Source organism: Rhipicephalus sanguineus, chromosome 1 (assembly GCF_013339695.2).
Source record: "Rhipicephalus sanguineus isolate Rsan-2018 chromosome 1, BIME_Rsan_1.4, whole genome shotgun sequence".
NCBI classification, from domain to species: Eukaryota; Metazoa; Arthropoda; class Arachnida; order Ixodida; family Ixodidae; genus Rhipicephalus; species Rhipicephalus sanguineus.
Genome location: NC_051176.1, coordinates 285,358,044 through 285,378,834, shown reverse-complemented (window position 1 = coordinate 285,378,834; position 20,791 = coordinate 285,358,044). Strand labels below are relative to the sequence as shown.

The window sequence follows — 20,791 nt, the reverse complement described above, 5'->3', positions numbered from 1 at the left end:
CAAGTTCAGCAAAAGGCAGCAGTTCCACTTCACCACTTTAACCTCTTTAGGCTCACCAATTCAAATCTGGTCACGAAGTTCACAACGGTCCATTTTTGTATCCGAAATGAATGCCAAAACACAGCAATAAACAAAGCCGCAAGTTCGTTCGAAGCCGTAAGCACGACGATTAGGTAAATCCGTGTACTACCCATCATTTCTATGGTGGCTGAACGATCGCAGCACCAGAGTTCCCTCTAGTTAATTGTAGGAAACTGTATGGTTGGACCCACCTATATAAAGCACCATGGTTGCTTGCAGTTTAGAGAGTTTTGTAGCTTATCATATTCACCTAAATTGATAACAAATACCTCTGTTGTACTTCGCAAATTCTGGAGTGTGCATATTTAAACAGCACTACTTTAGGAAATTTTCGTGTGAGTGGGTACTGATGGTCCACTTTGATCCGCCACAGTTTAGTATTGCCTAAATGCAAATTTAGGGAAACCTGTTGACCTCAATTTTATAATGTCAGTTATCAGATACTAGGGATGGGACTTGCTCAGATGCCTTACAATGTGTGTTCATGAACTCTGCATTCTTAATTCTAGGCACAAGAAGCGATTGCAGCACACAAGAATCGTGATGTAGCAGCTATCCAGGGCATACAGGACAGACCGGATGGCAATGCACTTGGTAGGTGCTTAGTGCCGTTTGAGACCTATGACACATCTTGACTCTTCAGATAGATGGCGTATACAAATTATATTGCACAAGTGTTTGTAGAGGGAAAAAAAAAGCCAGAAAACTGTCAATCATATTTGAGGAGCACAGTAGAGATGATACCCTGCTGAAAGTTCATTTGTTAGCACTATGTTGTTTTTATGATGGCAGCTTGCAATAATGCATGTCACATGTAGACAGGCAGAAGCCAAGGCAGAGCCACCACTGTCATTGTTTTACTATATATCAGCCAAAAGCTTCATCATACGTTTGATGCATAAGCCATTTGTAAACACACTTCCTTGCTTTTTACAAAACTAAATTTCTTTGCCATTATGCTGTCCTTAATTTTGATACATATTACATACAATTACTACAGGCAGGAGACCTGTAGCTGCTGAGATGAGTAATGTTTCACTACGATTCTGCAGCTTGGGTGGACATGGACAGCGATTCAGAGCACCTGCCAGAGTTGCCGGCACCTTGCCCACTTGCACCACTTGTGGGAACTGGGGACAGCTTGGACATTGACAACAATGTGTAAGTGCATGAGTATCACCACTACATGTTATATGCGTATGCGCGGCATAACATATGTGGGCCGATGTCGTCAGCCATTGGTGTAGCCAGAGGAGGGGGGTTCTAACTTTCGCACTCCCAAAATTTTAACATTTTGTCTGCACACACAAACACAGAGTTGAAACTTGATTTGATAAAGAAATGACCACATTCAAATTATTTAGTTAAATCTGGAAGTTTGTAAAATCAAGAAATGGGATTTTTCGGTCCATCGAAATCTAACATGGTAAAGTTGTGACAACCAAAAACTACCACAGCATTGTACAGTTGACCTGGATGTAACAAAATTGACGAATGTCGGCAATATTTCGTTATATACAGGTTTTCGTTACGTGTAGTTTCACGTGAAAATCGGCGAGTATCATGCAAAACAAAACCAAAACGAGACTGACATCACTTCAGAAGAGCTCACCTCTCACATTTATTCAGAAGAAAGAAACTGCATGATTTGGCTTGTGTTTTCTTCATATATGACGACATCAAGCGGCACTCCAAGGAAATTAATTCATGAAATGCAGCTTCATAATCCTGCGCGCCTGCGCCACGACGCAAGACATCCAACGCGACCATCACTTCCTTCGCGGTGGGCGCGGCAAACAGTGGATCTTTTTTCTCTGATGCACCTTCGTTGTGACCACGATCTTGCACCATTTCAACAAGCACCACATCTGACATTTCTTCAGCAGTACATACAGCGCTGTTGTCATCAAACAAAAATACACCAAGTTTGGCGGCGTCGGGCACTCCCCCGTTCCCATGTAGTGAATCCCACGATTCAGTTACATGTGCTGGATTCGCAGGCTCCTCTTCGTCGCCGCAGATTCCAGTTTCAACGACCTTTATTTGGGCCTTTGCGAAGCAATTTGAAACCGTATGAGCTGCAACTTCTTGGCACGACGTGGCAATCATCTCGACGGCTTGATAGATGTTGATCTTCATTTTCCGTTCAAAACGGATATCCAGAAAAATCTTTTCTATCTGAGACAGCGGTGGCAGGACTTGAAGCTGTTGATTATTCCTTTGTCTAATGGCTGTATCAGGGTTGTGCAATTGGGAGGAAAATATATCAACTCTATGTTTGAGAGCTGAAGGCCGTCAATGTGGTGCGCAGAGAGCAGTTGTCCAGGAGCAAACAGATTTGGCAGCCTTGTCGCTTGATGTCTTCGTTGAAGTCTTTCAACCAGTCGGGAAAGATCGCTCGTGACATCCACGCCTTTGAAATGGCCACATACTTTACCGGAACTCGCTTCGTCTCCTGGGCTGGGCACTTTTCCCGATAACCAATGGGACCTGTTTGTCACTGCCATTGCTGTTGGCAAAAAGCAAGACCGTCACATGGAGTTTGCTTTGCTTGCCTCCGGGGCAGTCTTCTCCTTTAAGCGCTAGCGTGCGATTAGGCAGCGTCTGATAAAACAGGCCGTTTCATCAGCGTTATAAATGTCTGCTGCCTCATAGTGGCTCAAAACGCCAGGCAGTTCCTCGGCCACCCACAATGCACAAGCATCGCTGTCGGCAGAGGCCGACTGACCGCTAATGATCTTCCCAACGATTCCGTTTTGGCTCTTAAATCCTTGCAGCCAGCCGTTGCTAGCAATGAAGTCGTCATGGCCCAGGATGCAAGCAAAATCCTTCGCTTTTAGTTGTAGGATGCCGCCACTTATGGGCATGTATCGAGTACGTGTGTCCAAAAACCACGTAAGCACGGCTTTGTCCACGTCGGCGTACGTTGACAACTTCATCCGTTTTTTCGTCGAGCTTGTGCCCGACTCTACTGCACTGCAGATGCTGTCTTTCTCACTTAAGATAGTCGACAGGGTGCTGGCAGGAATGTTGAATCGCGCAGCGACGTCTTTCTTCTTCTCGCCAGCGGCGACTGCATTGACGATCGACAGCTTGTCCTCGAAAGACAAAACTTTACGCTTTCTCACCGAACTCATTTTCGAAGTGAACAATCACTGTGAGAAACGCACAATACGCACAAGCCTAAAAAAGCAAACAAAATCAGGTACACATAACAGTGACACCTGGTGTCACGATGCGTAAGCGGGAAAAAAAAGGGAAAAATACTCAGATCTGCCACAGAGCGGTGTTAGGGGAGCTAGCGGCTTTCATCATCATCATCATTGCGGCACACCGGATCAACTGCTCTGGCACACTGCACTTGCATGCATTCCTCTCACGATCGCCGCTTGCTTTTTTTCAGCAATTGCAAAAGTTACGCATTATTTATCCATACTTTTGGCAGATCTACTGCTCAAAATAATGAATGATGAGCATGGAAAATCCATTACACCCACGTCATTTGCCGCAATGCCTTCGTTACATGGAGGTAAAAAATACATGGGCTTCTATGGGGATGGAGTTGGGGAATGAAAAAAATTTCTTTACATCCAGCTTTAACTGTATTTGCTGCTAATTCACGTCTGTATGCATGAAAAGTCCACTAAGGCGTTCAGGACATGGAGGCTCCCGCATAAAGGCCAAGTAGACGGTCATGTCCTGCTATCACAGGCTGCTGATATGCAACGACAGGGAAAATGAATTCTGTGATTGCATGAGGAGGCCGAACGAGAAAATTATGAGTCAGTGAGTGCCATCTGTTGCATAAAGCATGAAGTAATGAAAGCAGCCACCATAGTGTTCTTGTGAGAGCATTTACAGGGACAGTATACAACCGCTGCCCCTACCGCCATCTGGTAGGTAAGAACCCTACCTACTGTCGAGTTCGTTGTTCCATGCATGGGCTCAGCATGCAGGCCCGTCAAAAGAAAATTAGGATTGTGACTAAGGTGACCAGATGTTTTACTGTGGGAGCATTAGAGTGCACGCTCAAGAAAAACTCGTCTGCATCAAAATTAGGAATCACCAGCTTTTACCCATTTATTTCAGGAAAAACATCGTTAAGTTAGGTTTGGTGCCCAGTTAGCTTTGTTAATTCGGATTCATGACAACATTGAACCCTATAGGTACATGACAGGCAGTGGAAATGTCTTCGTTAGATCGGCAACGTTGTAAAATCGGGTTTTGTTAGATCAAGTTTTACCCTTTGAGGGTCGAATTTTTTCGCGAAATGCACTCCAAAAATGTGTATTTCTCTTATTGCTGAATTAAATTCTTCAGACGATTCTATTTCAGAAAAAAATTGTCTAAAATTTTCTTGCGTGACCGTAAAGTGACAAAAAAATCGTTTTTGTTGTTACATACACATGGTTTATTCGTGAGTAACATCAAGCAAAATCCTAAAAAACACTTATACGATTTTTTATCAATAAAAATTATGCCTTGTATTAAACATAACTCACAGACATACAAAATAGACTTGGGAAAGAGTCCACATCGGAAGAATCGCCGCTCGACTCACTAGCAGCAGAGCAACCGGCGCGCACGGAAGAAAACTGTATAGTTGTGCACCCGTCCAGAAAGCAAAACGAGTGAAAAAGCTATAATAATCATTCGTCTTATCGCCAACGAGGCGGAGTTAGTTTTTCCGAGTCCCCAAAACGGGAAACGCAACCACGGCAGCATGGTTTCTGTAATTTAGCACCACGCGGAAACAGATGTAATTGCGCCCCGGGGAGCAATAAATGAAAGAGTAACAAGCGGTCACCCTTTGAGAGATTAGAAATCAGCCAGCCATCAGTTTTGCGGGCGCGAGAAGCGATAACCACCTGAAGGACAAAACCGAAACCAGCCGCGCCATGTGCGTGCGCTTGGATGCGCAAGCGAAAGCCGGCACGCCGCTTTGGAAGGAAAGAAAGAAACAACAGCAGAGAGACATCGGCGCATGAAAAAAGTCCACGTATTCCCGAAGTGTGGCAGCACATGCCAAGCAAGAGAAATAATCGAAAAAGGTACGCGTTTTAAACATACAGGCAGTGTCGTACACGTACTACGGCGAAAACCCTTTGGTGCCTGTTAGGTGATGCCATACATGCACGGCGTAAACCCTCAAAGGGTTAACTGTACACAGGCACATACAAACATATGCACAAACATAAAAGGAGGTCGGAGCACTCCTGAAATAAATTTCTGTTCACACTCTTTCCTGAGCTATATTTATACAGGGTCCATTATGAAAGGGACACTAAAGAGAAACAATGAATCGGTTTAGATAGATAAGTTGTGCTCTGAGCACTCTAACGTCGTTAATTTCGCCATCATAGGTTTATTAATAGAGGAGAAAACAAGTTCAAAGTTTCATTTTTAAATTTCGTGCCGAAATCTCTCCGCGTGACGTCAGGGATTTCAAAGTGTACTTATCGTATTTTGGTGCCATTGGCTCAACAAAATTACCCCAAACTTGGTATGTTATGTCTATGGCCCCCTCAGAGAACCATGTACTTCATTTTTACCAATTAGGAAGTACGCAATCCCTAGTAGGCGCCGTCAAAACGTGATGTCACGGCGAATGGTGCGGAAACTTCAAGGTGGCGTCGCCACCCACATTTTGTTTTTGCGCTTTTTGTCAGCTTACTAAGCGTCTTCTCGCAGCAAGCGTGGTGTTTGTGGTATCGTGAAAGAGTACTTTACTAATATAAAAAAAAAATCGTTTTGCTCCTTAGTGTCCCTTGAAAGTAATGCGCATGATTTTATTTTGACGCGACTATCCATGGCAGTGCAGTAAAACCACTCGTGCAATGTGGTGGAGGGTCTGCCCTTCCCACGCAGCCAGTTGTCAGTTTACTTCAAGAAGTGTGATCAGAAAGACGTGCCTTCATGTGAAACATTTTTGTTTTGTTTCTTTTCGACTTTGTAACACGACGCAATGGAGTGCTCGCTTGAGCAGCGACACGCTATCAAGTTTTGTGTGAAGCTTGGAAAGAAGGCAACCGAAACATTCCAGATGCTTCAAGAGGCCTTCAAGCATGGCTGCATTTCAAGGTCACAGTCTGGGAGGTGGCACAAGGCATTCGAGGAGGGCCGGCAGGAGGTCGCTGACGAACCCTGTTCAGGAACGCCCAACAACGACCAGAACCGACGAAAACGTGGATTGTGTGCGCAAAGTTTTGCGTTTTGACCGTGGATTGAGCATCCAGCAAATTGCTAACACCCTACACATGTTCACATTTGCGGTACATTAGATAGTGACCCAGGATCTGTAAATGCGCAAGGTCTGCGTAAATCTTGTGCCGAAAGTGTTGGCAGAAGATCGGAAAGAATGCTTAGAGTTTTGCGCTGTCAAGAATTGTTGGATTTGATTCAAAATGAGCCGGACTTTCTTAACTCTGTCGTAACAGGAGACCAATTCTGGATGTTTGAGTAAGACCCAGAATCGAAAAGACAGAGCAGCGAGTGTCATCCAGAATCATCCCCCCACCAGAAGAAAGCGTGAATGAGCAAGTCTCTCATTGAAACGATGCTCATTGCCTTCTTTGACGCTCGAGGAATCGTCCATTTTGAGTTTTTACCGCAGGGAGAAACTGTCAACTCAGCCTTTTACCTGAAGGGGCTCAAGAGATTGAATCACCGGGTCACGCACGTGAGGGCTGACATCAAAGACACGGTCAAGCTCCACCATGACAATGCCCCCAGCCACACGTCCTTCATCGTTACCAACTTCCTGGCCCAGAACAACACCTCCGTGGTCCCCCGTCTTCCTTACAGTCTCTACTTGGCTCCCTGCGACATTTTTTTGTTTCCCCGACTGAAGAGAGAGCTGAAAGGAAAGCATTGGGAGACCATGGAAAACATTCAGAAGCATGTTACAATGTTCCTGAGAGACATTCTCGTCGAGGACTTTCAGGGTGCCTTCCAGGCATGGCAGACACATCTCCGCAAGTGTATTGATGCAGGTGGAGAGTATTTTGAAGAATCTTAACCATTTGTACAGGTCTAATCACTAAATCTATTTTTCGCAGAAAATGCGCATTACTTTTATAATGGACCCTGTATATTCAAAATGAAGACCGCCCACTTGCAACTGAGTTCGTTACGCTGAAACAACCAAAAGTATATAAAGCAGGACGGGCATGTGCATCCAGTGCAGTGCACGTGCAAAAAAGTACAAACAGGTAGGTGGCCAAGCCATCAAAACCGAAAATCTAAAAAAAGCTTAAAATATTGCTTTACAGCACCTAGCATGAGTTGTTGTTGTTGCTTAAACAAATCATGCTGGGAATGAATAGCAGACAACAGCAAAGGTAGCTGGAAGCGTCACAGAGTACGATGTTCATAATTTGCACTGCTGGCTGCATGTGCTTCAGCCATCTCCAGGTGCACTTGTTGTTTGGATTGATGTCGATCACAACCAGCAGTGGTATCTGAAGCATAGCATAGCTGTCAAGTTGTGTATTAGCTGCCAGTGAACCTTATCTGAAGCATAAGCTGAATTTTTAAAAGCCTTCTTTTGAAATGCATGGTTTTGTAAGTGTTAGATGTGTATTCCTGAGTTTCCTATAACATATTTTCATTGCACATTTCGCTGGGCCTTAAAAAAAAAAGATATAACCTATTTATGTTATATTTTCAGAATGTGCTCCATGCAGAAGGGGTTAAGATTCCAGTAATGTGCGTGCATTTTTTAAGTATGCTTGTGAAGTATGACATCCCTATACATAAACATCAATATATAAAAATACCTGACACAGGGCTGCATATTCCATTATTAACTTATTTGGCTGTCAGTGTAACAACGTAAGTAATCACCCTGTATGGAAACCACTTTGATATGCAGTTGAAACTCGATTCAACGAAGTGATGAGGGCGCTCGAATTATTTCATTAAAACGGGAAGTTTGTAAAATCAAGGAAGGGATTTTTCACTCTTCAAAATCTAAAATTGTAACGTAGCAACACCCGAAAGCTACCGCAGCATTTTATTTGCCACTAATACTGCGCCTGCGCGTGTGAAAAGTTTGCGAGGGCAGCCCGAGTATGAATTCCTCCCATGACCAGGCGATACAGGCAAGGTAGACGGTCACGTGAAGCTTCGACAAGCTGCCATTATTCAAAGACGCGGAGAATGAATTCAGTTAATGGCAGAGCAAGAAAAGCAAGCAGAGCCAGAGCAAGAAAGTTCCAAGGAGACAATCAGTGCCATCTGTCGCATAAACCATTAAATAACGAACCACTGCAGCCCAGCGCCATTTGATATGTAAAAGCGCTACCAACTGCAGTGTGCAGCCTCATCAAAATAAAACTAGTGCCATGGCTAGGGTGGCTAGACGTTTTAATGTGATAGCATTACAGCACATGTCTGAAGAAAAGCCGTCTGTGTGAAAATTGGAAAGAAATCACTGCATTTTTGTTCATCTTTTCCGGAAAAACTGCGTTAAATCGAGTTCAATGCCACAAAAGCTTCGTTAATTCGAGTTGATGACAACATTGAACCCTGAGGGTACTTGCCAGGGAATGGAAATTTTTTTGTTAGATTGGGAAATTCGTAAAATGTGGTTTCATTAGATCGAGTTTTATCTGTATTTAATAATGAATTAAACTGATATTTAACAAAAGCATCTTTGTTTTGATGGTAGGTACTTGCAGGGCAAAATGGGCTCTGTGCGAAAGCTGCAAGCAGAGCGTTCTTTTAGTAACTTTAATGGACAAGTCCTTAGTTGTTGGTGCTTCAAAGTATATACTGGTATCATCTGTGTAGTGAATTTAACATTTTCATAACACAAAGTCAAAAACACAAAGCTTAAATAACAAAATTCCTACAATGTTGGCTTGTAGCATGGTTGCAGCTGGGGTTATATATTATTACCTGTCCTACAACTTGGGGGACTGTCGTGTATTGAGGGTTACTGTGCCATGGTATGAAAAAAAAAATACAAATATATTCAAAAATGTCCCACGTTTCACTTTTATTATTATTGTTCAGCAGTGGCTTCACTTCAACTGCATGCAGCCACCCTGTTTGAGGATATGTTAGCTGCAAGCACTCCAAGCTTATGAAAAAGTCAGCTAGCCTTGTGGTTGATGGCTAGCGACAAAGGAGGTTGAAAAAATTTTAAACCCCCCTTGGTGGTGATGAATGCTTCTGGCACCACTGGTTCAACAGGCGTGCATGATCACATCTCACCACCAGTTAGCAGCGGCAAGCCAGTGGTTAAACAATTGGTAACGTGTGGCATCTAAGCAACAGCTGTTTCTCGAGTGACTATTTTTTGAGTTGCAGAATTTTTATGTTGATATTGATAATTGTTTCATGTCGGCAGCATATTACAGTGATGCATGGAATAGTTTCATTTACAAATATGTATTTGAACTTCAACTTGTGTCAGTTGCTCTATTTCCATGTTTCAGAGATGTCAAAATAGTGCAGGAGAAAATTTCTAGCCAGAAGTTAAAAAAATGAGTTATTGTAGTTAATTTCTCATCATGCTGTACTACACCCCCTCCCTTTCTGGTTGAGGTGTCCCTCATTTCGCTAGTAGGAAGGTTGTTGCCCGAGTTGCATCTAGATATTTTACTTACAATGAATAATGATAAATGAGGAGTTTCCTTGCAGTATTTCGAGTATGCTATGAACAATTGTATATGTGTACTGTGACACATGCAATGCTCTATTTTTCCTATTTAAATATTGGGGTTCAGCTAATGAGGTGAGGAACTTTATTTCAGTCCAGAGAAGACACAGGGGAGACTACACACCACTAGGCTAGTCCCACGTAGGAACCGCCAGCCAGTCACTTTCAAAAGCCATGCTGCTTTCATAAATGTACCATTTATGAATGGATTACATATGAAAATTAATAAGCTAGCTTGACACCTGGATATATATGCTCGATTGTTTCCTGCTTACCACATACAACTGAAATTGTTCTGACATGAGGTGTTTCAGGGTTTTTTTTCTCTATAGCCAATGTTCTTTGTCTTGAATGACATGAGTTTTTTTTTTTGTATGAAGATGTTTTTCTTGTATTGTTTTGTCTTATCATCACTGATTTGTATTTTAGCACTAGTCACTTAAAGGCTTTCAAAAAGCAATGCTGCTTCTACAGATTTAACGTTTATGTAGTGTCAGATAAAGAATACGTTGGCTGGTTAACTTGACGCATGGATGTATATGCTTATACCCCTGTCACGAGGGAAGGCTTAATGTCATTTATATCTAATGCATTCGACATATGAAATGAAATTAGGTGCCGTGCTCTGCTACAGAGCAGGAGATAATGTAATTTGTAGACAATGGCAATCACGATGCGGGAAGGCTGGAACGAAAAAAAAAAAGTAACAGTTTGTGTAAAAAAATGGCATTATGCATATCAAGTGGTAGTAAAAATTGTTTTCAGCAAATATTTGTCAGACTGCGTTGACACCACTGATGGTATGCAGGCTGCACTTCTCACTGACAGCTAGTACTGAGCACGTGGCATGACATGTCTGGCAACGCTCTTGACAGTATCGCTGGGAACAATTTTCACTCAAAGGTTCGAGAATGGCTAAGTTGAATTGTTTGGCAATAAGATAAAACAAGACACTTGAAAATAAAAACACATTAATTGTTATAATGAATTATTTACCTGTTATTATGTAATTTGTTCATGGCCCCTCTTCAGTGAGGGTACTCATTCACAACAGAAACGCATTCGAATGAGTTAAGCAAACTCATTCATTTGCACAAGTCATTGCTGTTGAATGACATTTGGTGCTCCCATGTGGCAGCCAGCTAACCACATTAAATGTAAATGTCAATAGGTAAAAATGACACTAAACCTTCCCATATGACAAGGGTATTACTCATTTTGTATTTAATAAGTGTTGCCAATGTATTTCCCTCAGAACTGATTTTTATTATAATACCATGTTGATGACCCAGAGTGATGGAGCTGTAAATGAATGTGATTGAGTGAGTGATTCGACACACTAGCAAATGGTTGCCCAGTCTTTATTTTGTGGCTATGAAACAAGCAGCAAGCCCATGTGTGTCATATAATTAGTACTACAGTTTACAGCTGAGTGTTTGTTATTGCTTTGGGCAATCATGGAGAGGATCTAAAAGAAGCATCTTTATTTCCAAAAGTAGAAATTTATTGGTTTCATTTTATTGTGTTGACTTTGATGACTGAAAGCTTGTTAATCTAATTTCAGGTGTGCTGTAAATCCAGGCACCCATGATGAAGAGATTTGCTCATCACCTCGCCCAGTTGCAACCAAGGCATCACGCTCGTCAGTTAAGAATCGTAGTCGCAACACGGTAAGGAGTGACACGCTGACTTTGTTAAAAGGGGTCATGAACCAACTCTCGAGCTTGGTGAGAAAACACATCCTGCGGATAGCAGGCACTGCTGTGAATATCTCAGCCAAATCTTGCATTCGCGCATGGCAAAGAGAGTTTAAAAGCTGAGCACAAAGTTGCCATTTTCTTAGGCGCCCTCTTTTCATACAGAGGCCTGTGCTTACTGCCGGTGCCTGCTGCGTTCCTGCCTACTCTCCCGATCTACCCAGGAGACTCCCGATTTCTGACCAGTCCTCCTGGTTGTACGGGCGTGGCCATAAATCTCCTGATAAACAGCCACCTGAAATGAAGATAACAAATGACAACGGTTCTAAAAATTTTCTGGCTTTGAGGAACCAGAACAGCTTATCACGGGACCCTCCTCCTACCCACTGATGTAAAGGGAGGGGAGGCCACCGTGTTTGTGTGTCGCCTTGGTTATTTGCGGTTTGGGCATGTTATCTTTATCTTGACGAGGAAACCAAGATAGCTTCACACTGCAGCGTGCACAAGGTTAGCTTCGCTGTCGTACAATGTTATGCAGTGAAGTGTGCTAAGTTTGGTAAAAGGCTACTACATTTTGCAGGACATAGCAGAGTTTGTTCTGCGCTTGTGTGTAATTACACATTCGCGCTATAATTTCGAGCGCCAGTATGAGCGCTGACACAGTAAAAGTGTTACTGCAGCCATTCAGAGCTGTGTATGACATTACTGCAACCCTTAGAAGCAAGAAATCAAATGTGTTCCTTTTTTTTTTAACATTGAACAGCAGATAGCATGCTATTGGCCAATAGCCAGCATAAAGAGCGGCGTTTGGATCACATGCGCTTCTTGCCACATGGTGCCGCCACGTACCGGCACTGCACTCCCTAGTCTGCTAACAATATGCAGTGGTCCCCACTCCCATGCAGGAATCGCAACTGAAGAGAACAATCACATCTCATCATGGGTGCTCAAGGTCATGATGCACACTGATGTAACTTCTTTCCCCCCCTGTGCCATCTCTATCTGCATAGCTTCCAGCACTCTCATCGTGACGAGAGAAGAGAAAAAGCACTTAAAGCGTGCGACAAACCCCTGTAACTCGCTCGTTCTTGTCGGATGAGAAATTTTTGTAGCAATCGATTCATGAGGCACTAAAGTCTGATACTGAGGTCATTCAATGATTACATGGAAGAGTGATCCATGACCCCTTCAATATCGGGCTCGCTGAATGTTGTAAACTCATAAGCCATACTCTAGTGTTTGTTTTTTTCTTAGTTCTCCATGGCTAAAACTGTTTCTTTATTTATGAAATGCAATATATACATTTTAACCCTGGTTGCCTAAAGAAATCTGTAAAAACAGTTTTGAATGGATACATATGCTACTGATTCTTGTAAAAACCGAAATGCAATTTTTACAACAGCCATGCAACTGAATTCTGTGGATGATCTTCTCTTGTGAAGTTGCATAGCTCTCAAATCACTAACTCTTCCTAGGCAACAATATGAGCACATGTCATTTTTCCAGTAATGTGTAGGGCATAATAAGCCGCATAGAATAAAACCTATATATTGCTTAAAAACATGCATTTCACTGCTTTACCTATATAAACAAGCTTAACATATACCTATTTTAGTAGTAGACCACCTTGTGTTATTCAGTGTGCAACTTGTAATATATGCTGGTCAGAACAGTAATTTTATGCCAGCACACAGTGATCAAACCTCAATATCTCGAATGCCATGATATCACTAGGCATAATGAAGCCCGCGATGTAACAAAACTTTTTTCGTTGCCATTTATTGCTTCAATTGAAATGCATTTATTTTTTCCCCTCATTTTAAGGCGGGGGTACCACTGCAGTGTAGTTTCATTCTGAACCACCAGAAGACGCCACCAAGTCACGTTTGGAAAAAAGAGAGGAAAATGCGCTCTCTGGCCGTCGCGACAGCGAAGAGCCTCTCCCTGCTGCAACTAATCCACTCTTTTCAGGGGCGCCGCTGCTCCTTTGAAAAGTTTCAGATGTGCTTGACGCCCCCCCCCCTCCTTCCCCCCCGCTCCCCCCCCCCCCCCCAAAAAAAAAAATGCATGGCCCAGAGAACCTTCGTACTCCCATGCAACAGTCCAGAAAAGAGGTGCCTCTCTCTCTTGGTAGTATAACTATTTACGCGCTGAGCCACGCTGGCTGCCGCAAGGGCTGCTTTTCTTTTCTCCCCTTCAACGACGCCTCTTTCTATCGCTCCTTCTGAGATGACCCTAGCTCACTTGTCCCTTTCCCCAGCGGTGCGGCTCTTTCCACGGGAGGAACAATTGCGCTGCAAACCGCTCACGTAGGCTGCCAGGCCAGCTGCTCTCCGTGACATACAGTGCCGGAATGCGGGGTTGGGTGACAAGCTCTATCGCGGAGGCCACATCACAAGCGAACCATGAGACATCACATCCTTCCGTGTACAGTGTACATATGTAAATAATCCCCTCTGTCGCTGTGGTTTACTCCTACCTCATTTACTGATTGTCACTACGCAGTCATCTGCTTGAGCTAGGCAGCGGTCATCATAATAAACTCTCCTTTTCCTTTGTTCCATTTCTATGTACTTCCTCAAGTAAACGGCCACTTACGTCTACCACTCTATATGCCGTTACACACCCTGACACTATGTACTGAAGATTTTATTTCTCTCGAGATAGAATTGACAGCAATATTTTGCAGAGAGAACGCTATAATTATGCAGTAATTATTGTCCAAATAATTATGGTGACATGAGGGCTTCTATTCACACTTTATGTATGATTTGCAAATGCTCACGGAAGTCCTGTTCTCGTATATATATATATATATATATATAAGCAATTTTATTTTACGTTTCGCTGGAGGTCTAAGCTTCATTAGATAAAGCTCGGACCCCGAGCGGCACGTAAATAAAATTGCTTAGCACGCGTGTCTGACTTTTCTGAGAATATTTCACCGAACCTAGAAACCCTGCGTTGTTTCGGTGTATGAGCAATGAGGGCTTATGAGCGAATACGGCGCTGTGCGAACATCCCAAATCGTCGTGGTCACTCTTAGTTGAAGGAAGGAAAGGAAGAAAGTAATAAATAAGTCAAGTTGACAGTGGTGACGTATAGTGCGGCAAACAGTTCCTCTCGGCTCATTCGCTAGAGCAAGCAAACAAGAAAACGGGGAAAAAAGCGCCGTTTCGGCGGAGTGGGGCAGGTGCCGTAGATACGGGCGGGAAAAAAATAAATAAATAACAGTAAATAAATAAAATAAAATAAAATAGAAATGGCAGAAAGGAAACAAAGCGCATAGTGCGGCTTCCGCGACGCGCCTTTGAAGGTCGCGGGGGGCATTGTTCCTTTGCTTGGACGGCAGCAATTACTCGCTGCGAGGGGTGCATCCATGGCAAAGCAAGCCCCGGTCCCCGCGCCTTTTGCGGTTACTTCCAGAGGGGGGAAAAAGGGTCGGTGTTCTTTTGTCGCTTAGCCGTTGCGTGTGTGTGTGGCGGGGGGGGGGGGGGCAAAGATTGTGCATGCGCGCGAGGCCGTTTGAGAACTACAGTTCAACCCTCATGTCTATGTCAATGTGGCGGCGTGGGTGCAGGAATCCTGCCCTGTTAGTGCGGCTCTCTGAGGCGCCTATGGTTGAAAAATCTAGTGTGGGTGAGCCTATCCCGTTTGAAAAATGAAAAGGAAGAAGATAAGACTAAAACGAATAAAACGTAATAAATAAATAAATATATATATATATATATATATATATATATATATATATATATATATATGGGTCATTCCATGCCAAATCACCCAGCGTTTTTCCGACCATCACAAATATGGCTGAAAAAATTTCCACGCTTTTCTTGAAGTTCGAAACTCGTTCTGCTCGTTTATTTCTGTTGCCAAAAATTTTCCGGCCTGTTTGTGAGAGTCTGTAGTTTTGCGGAGACTGAGCTAAAGGGCATCAAACAACAATTTTTTTTTTTCAAATGACGTTTATGGCATGCACTCGATAAAATGGTATTTCCGGCAAGCTAATGAAGTGATGTAACTGTAAAAATAATGACTTATTTATGCATATCGATTCTTCGAGGGCTTTTCGCACGAGCAAAATTGAATAAAATTGCAAAGTTTGATATTTTTTTCCAGGAACAAGGCAAACTCAAAGGGTAGAAATTAATTATATACTGGAAGCCTGTTCGACATACTAGAAAAGAAAAATAATTTAGTCGTTGAAGGTGTAGCAAATCGTCTGAAAAAAAAAATTGCGAATTCCACTTTTTTTTTTAGAAAAGCTCTGTATTCATCGTCAAAAAACTTGCCTTGGTGGTCGGACTAAAAATATGCACGATACTTAATTTGAAAGCTCTATGTATTAGCTGAACATAAGCAAGTTACAAAAGGGTATGATTTTTTTAACTTGATAAATATTTTTTTGAAATTTTGTATCTCCACCAGCTTTTCGCCGACGTAACTCAAGCGGCATGAAGCACTCGCAAAGGCAATCTTCAGCCCATGCCCACTCACCTGGGATGCAGACGTCAAACATGGTGCTGTCTATAAAGCAACCCCATTTCCTTTTCCATTACTTTATAGACAGCACCATGTTTGACGTCTGCATCCCAGGTGAGTGGGCATGGGCTGAAGATTGCCTTTGCGAGTGCTTCATGCCGCTTGAGTTACGTCGGCGAAAGGCTGGTGGAGATACAAAATTTCAAAAAAATATTTATCAAGTTAAAAAAATCATACCCTTTTGTAACTTGCTTATGTTCAGCTAATACATAGAGCTTTCAAATTAAGTATCGTGCATATTTTTAGTCCGACCACCAAGGCAAGTTTTTTGACGATGAATACAGAGCTTTTCTCAAAAAAAGTGAAATTCGCAATTTTTTTTTCAGACGATTTGCTACACCTTCAGCGAGTAAATTATTTTTCTTTTGTAGTATGTCGAACAGGCTTCCAGTATATAATTAATTTCTACCCTTTGAGTTTGCCTTGTTCCTGGAAAAAAATATCAAACTTTGCAACTTTATTCAATTTTGCTTGTGCGAAAAGCCCTCGAAGAATCGATATACATAAAAAAGTCATTATTTTTACAGTTACATCACTTCATTAGCTTGCCGGAAATACCATTTTATCGAGTGCATCCTATAAACGCCCTTTACAAAAAAATGTTGTTTGATGCCCTTTAGCTCAGTCTTCGCAAAACTACAGACTCTCACAAACAGGCCGGAAAATTTTTGGCAACAGAAATAAACGAGCAGAACGAGTTTTGAACTTCAAGAAAAACGTGGAAATTTTTTCAGCCATATTTGTGATGGTCGGAAAAACGCTGGGTGATTCGGCATGGAATGACCCATATAATAATAAAAAGGCAAAGGTCAGATGTGGGAAAGATATACACTGAATACTGAAAAGTCGAGAAAAGATAAAACATAAAAAAGAAGAACATGTCAACAAAAAAATACACATAAGTACAGAATACGCAAAGGTGTCCGGTCGGTCCGCTCCCCCAGATACTTGTTCGGTACTCCATTTTAGCATCCGGCACGAATTGCATGTCAGGATTCATTTCCCGTCTACTAACTTTTGCACGACCGAAGAAACGAGAGGTTCCCCATGTTTTCATTTATGCCGTGTGTCACTGTTTCAAATTTGTGGATGAAATAGGACTTTCTTTGTTCCCGTTCACGAGTACTGCGGAAGCCTGACTGCAGGAGGGTGACACGTATTTTGTCGAATGAGTGTTCTGGCAAACTCAGATGTTTAGAGAAAGGGAGATTTGGCAGAGTGCGCGCGTGAGCTTTGTGGTTATTCAGACGTAGTCGTATATATATATTTACGCTGTAGAATTGACAGCGAACTTCCTGCGGCAAAAGTATCCAGAAGACATCGTTGTCACTGCAGTTGTGCTGGAACGTGAGACAGGGTGGTCTCACAGGAAGAAAAAGAAAGAATAAAGACGAGACGGCCTCCAGGATAGCAGTGATCTCTCTCCCGTTGTCAAAACCCTGCCGTTTGTGATAGTACCCTGTAAATGGCCGTGACGCTATTTCTGCGGCCCTTGTTGGGAACACGGCTCAGTTTTACCCTGTCCTGCAACACGGGGTGTAAGCAAACCCGTATGTCCTCCTTCCTTCCCCCGTGGAAGAAACGCGCCCAGTGGTTGTGTGTAACACCTCCCCCCCCCCCCCCCCCCACCTCCCTCCTCCTCCCCTCATTATACCCGACAGAACTTCTCGTTCGTCTGTAGGAGAAGAAAAATTCTATTTGACTAGGTGTGCTCCTCCTTCACTGTGTAACATATGCTTCCGAATGTAACCTAAGCTTCCGAATGTTCGAAAGACGGGTAGTTTGGCAGTTGCGTGCTACAACGCTGCCGCTCTGACCCACGGTGTCAAACCCGTGCCAACTGCCTAAGCAGCACAGTTTTCCCTGCTATACGTACCGTCATTTATTTCATTTGAATTGAAACTTCAGCTGGTTAGTATCAATTCGCCATAATACAAAATAGTTCCAAAGGATGTTGAAGAAAAGAACTTGTCTCACTGAATCCCGAGAAGTCCTCGCTTTCTGCCCCCGCAGCTGTCGTATAGTATCGGAGAGGTGCACTCGAAGCCGACACGACGGGGGGCCGGCGTTCCCCTTCAATTGTGTAAGGTGGTCCATGAGTCGACTTACCCCTCGAAATCCACACCTGCCTGGCGCATTTGTGCGATGCGCCTTCCCAGCGCATTACACCGCAGCGGCCATGTGGTGTCAGGTTATAGCGAGCTAGTGAGACTTGTTGCTAGCCGAGTTCGTTGATGTCAGAGGGATACATGCGCCAAGCCGTGTCTCAAGCACGGGAGACAAAAATTACCACCTTTTTCTCCTTCATGAACCACTATATAAAGAGATACATATTAGCGCGAACAAAGAAACAAAGACTACAGAAAGAGTGGGAGGAAACAGAGAGGTTTCAGCGCCTGACCTTTCTGCTCCCTCCCACGTCCTTCTCGAGTGTTTATTTTTTGCTTTGCGCTAACATGAATCCCTTAGCGAAAGAGGCAGGCCCGGAGTTCGCACGACGGGAGGCCACCATTACTCTCCTCGTGATTTACGGCCTGTGATTTGACCGGGACTCGCAAAACCACCCCTGTCTGACGTATTAGTGCAATGCGCCTTCCTAGCGAATTGCCATGGCTTACATGAACGCGATGCGCATCTGTCGCTTTCGTGTAAACGTGTTTTATGCACAACGATACCCACTATACTTTTTATAAACTTATCGTTTTCAAAAACGCTTCTCTTCTTGTCTGGCTACTAGGTGCAAGTCCCACTTCGGCTACGTCGGCTCGTCAGCCTTAAGATTCACGCAATGAGTTTACGACCCTCTATCCTCAGACATCGCAAGTTCTCAGCACGGCAGACTTTCCAAAGACGTTGAATTGTTAGCCCCTAACGTTTCTCCTTCAGGCAAAAGCGGCGGCAGATAAAGCACGAGCTGAGCAAGGAAAACAGAGAGGAGGTGTTCGATCGCGTTTCACGAGCACAACAGCATGCACTGCGCAGATATCGAGGAATAGCTGTTGATTTCAGCCGCCAGTGCAGCAACACAAGCCTACAGGCACGCGCCTAAGATTTCCGGCCGGAGGCTATCAATCGGATGTCACTGTCTTCCGACGGCAAAGCTGTGTTGTGTGAAACAATGTCATACTTCGGGTTTCCTGCTCACCACATCAGCAATGGACGCAAATTCCCGCTACAGCAAGAATTGCTGCGTAGTCACCGATATGGGCTGCGCACAAGGATATACAGCAGCGAACAAACCGGGACCCCTAGCGCGTATCACGCATGTATGCTACCTGCCGTTTGTAAAACCTTGCCTGAGGAGGTTCACTGAAGAAATAAAAAACTTAGGAGGCGTACTATTTAGGGCCGAAACATACAAATCCAAGTGCCAGAAGAGATGTAGACCATTCGGAAAATCCCAATGAATATGTACCCGCACATGCCACAGGGTGACCGCAAATACGGCCGAAGCTTACCACTAAGGCTTTTTATGTAAACTTTATTTGTGATTCTAGCAAACAGGTATACAAATTTAGGTGTGAAGTTTGCGATACTGGGCTGACAGAAACCGCGTTCCACACCACAAAGTTCAATAATTCAAAGCAAGAGCAATGAATCAGAGAAATACGCAAAGTGAGCTCGCAGTTCCTAGGCTGTAACCTCAGGCTGTCTAAAGGTGCGCGTGATAGAGGCGGGGGCGGAGGCAGGGTAGCGGGGGCGGAGGCAGAGTTCGCAAGCGCCCGCGTCCCTTTGGAGCTAGCTTGATGTAATTATGAGGAACGCCGCCATGGGGTACTGAAATATATACGCGGGTGTTCGTGGATTTCGTTGCCATGGAAATGCGCCCGTCGTAGGCGGAAATAATAATAATAATAATATCTGGGGTTTAACGTCCCAAAACCACGATTTGATTATGAGAGACGCCGTAGTGGAGGGCTCCGGAAATTTCGACCACCTGGGGTTCTTTAACGTGCACCTAAATCTAAGTACACGGGCCTCAAACATTTTCGCCTCCATCGAAAATGCAGCCGCCGCGGCCGGGATTCGATCCCGCGACCTTCGGGTCAGCAGTCGAGTGCCATAACCACTAGACCACCGTGGCGGGGCATAGGCGGAAATCGGACCCACGTCCTGAAGCGAAACAGTCCGATGCATAACTTGCCAAAGTATATGATACACGGCGAATCGGAGCGAGCGTATCCTGCCAAGTTTCCGCTTGTAGCCTAATCTAGCAAGTACAGAGCACAGCAAGCGCAGTTGAACGTGATGGGTTACTTTCGCGACACGCACTCCTACCGTGCCGTACACTCACAGGATAGATCGAGTAAAAAGGGCGTCTGTTTGTCCCGCAAGAATAATCGTCATCTGGCTTGCTTGCGTTTCCTTTCTTGAAAACTCGGCGCTGGCCACTTTTCTATCAGGAATGCTGTCACGCTGATAACGCACGCGCCGTTCGTGACTAGAAAGTGCCGGGCGCGCAGCGATAATGCAAGGAAAGGCAGGCACATTAAATGACGATTATTGTTGTGGGACAAAAAGAGTCCTTTTTTACTCGATCTATTCTGTGAGTGTACTTTTGCCCGGGGTAAATGCTGCGACGCATAAAGGAAAGGTAGCCGGTACAAAAGAAATTCGAGTGACCTACATTTTGTAGAAGTGGAGGTATAAATCTATTGTTAATTTAGTTAGTTTAACTGTGCGGTGTTTAGTTTGTTAGCAATGGCAGAAAGGAGCACACAGCAAGTACAAAACAGTTGTCGTGTCATTCCTATATATGTGTGCCTCATCTCGCATTTATGATGTTTATTGCTGCGGATTC

The 20,791-nt window shown here is 43.8% G+C and overlaps 1 protein-coding gene across 5 annotated transcripts in view; it reads left to right on the top strand.

The window, feature by feature from the left end:
• LOC119379178 (receptor expression-enhancing protein 1) overlaps positions 1 to 20,791 on the top strand; it is a 70,727-nt gene that overhangs the window by 39,530 nt on the left and 10,406 nt on the right. For all 5 annotated transcript variants that reach the window (XM_037648388.1, XM_037648387.1, XM_037648389.2 and 2 more), the window contains 3 exons: positions 591 to 675; positions 1,134 to 1,242; positions 11,313 to 11,418. In XM_037648388.1, coding sequence (XP_037504316.1) covers positions 591 to 675; positions 1,134 to 1,242; positions 11,313 to 11,418 — 300 coding nt within the window. The remainder of the gene's footprint in view (positions 1 to 590; positions 676 to 1,133; positions 1,243 to 11,312; positions 11,419 to 20,791) is intronic.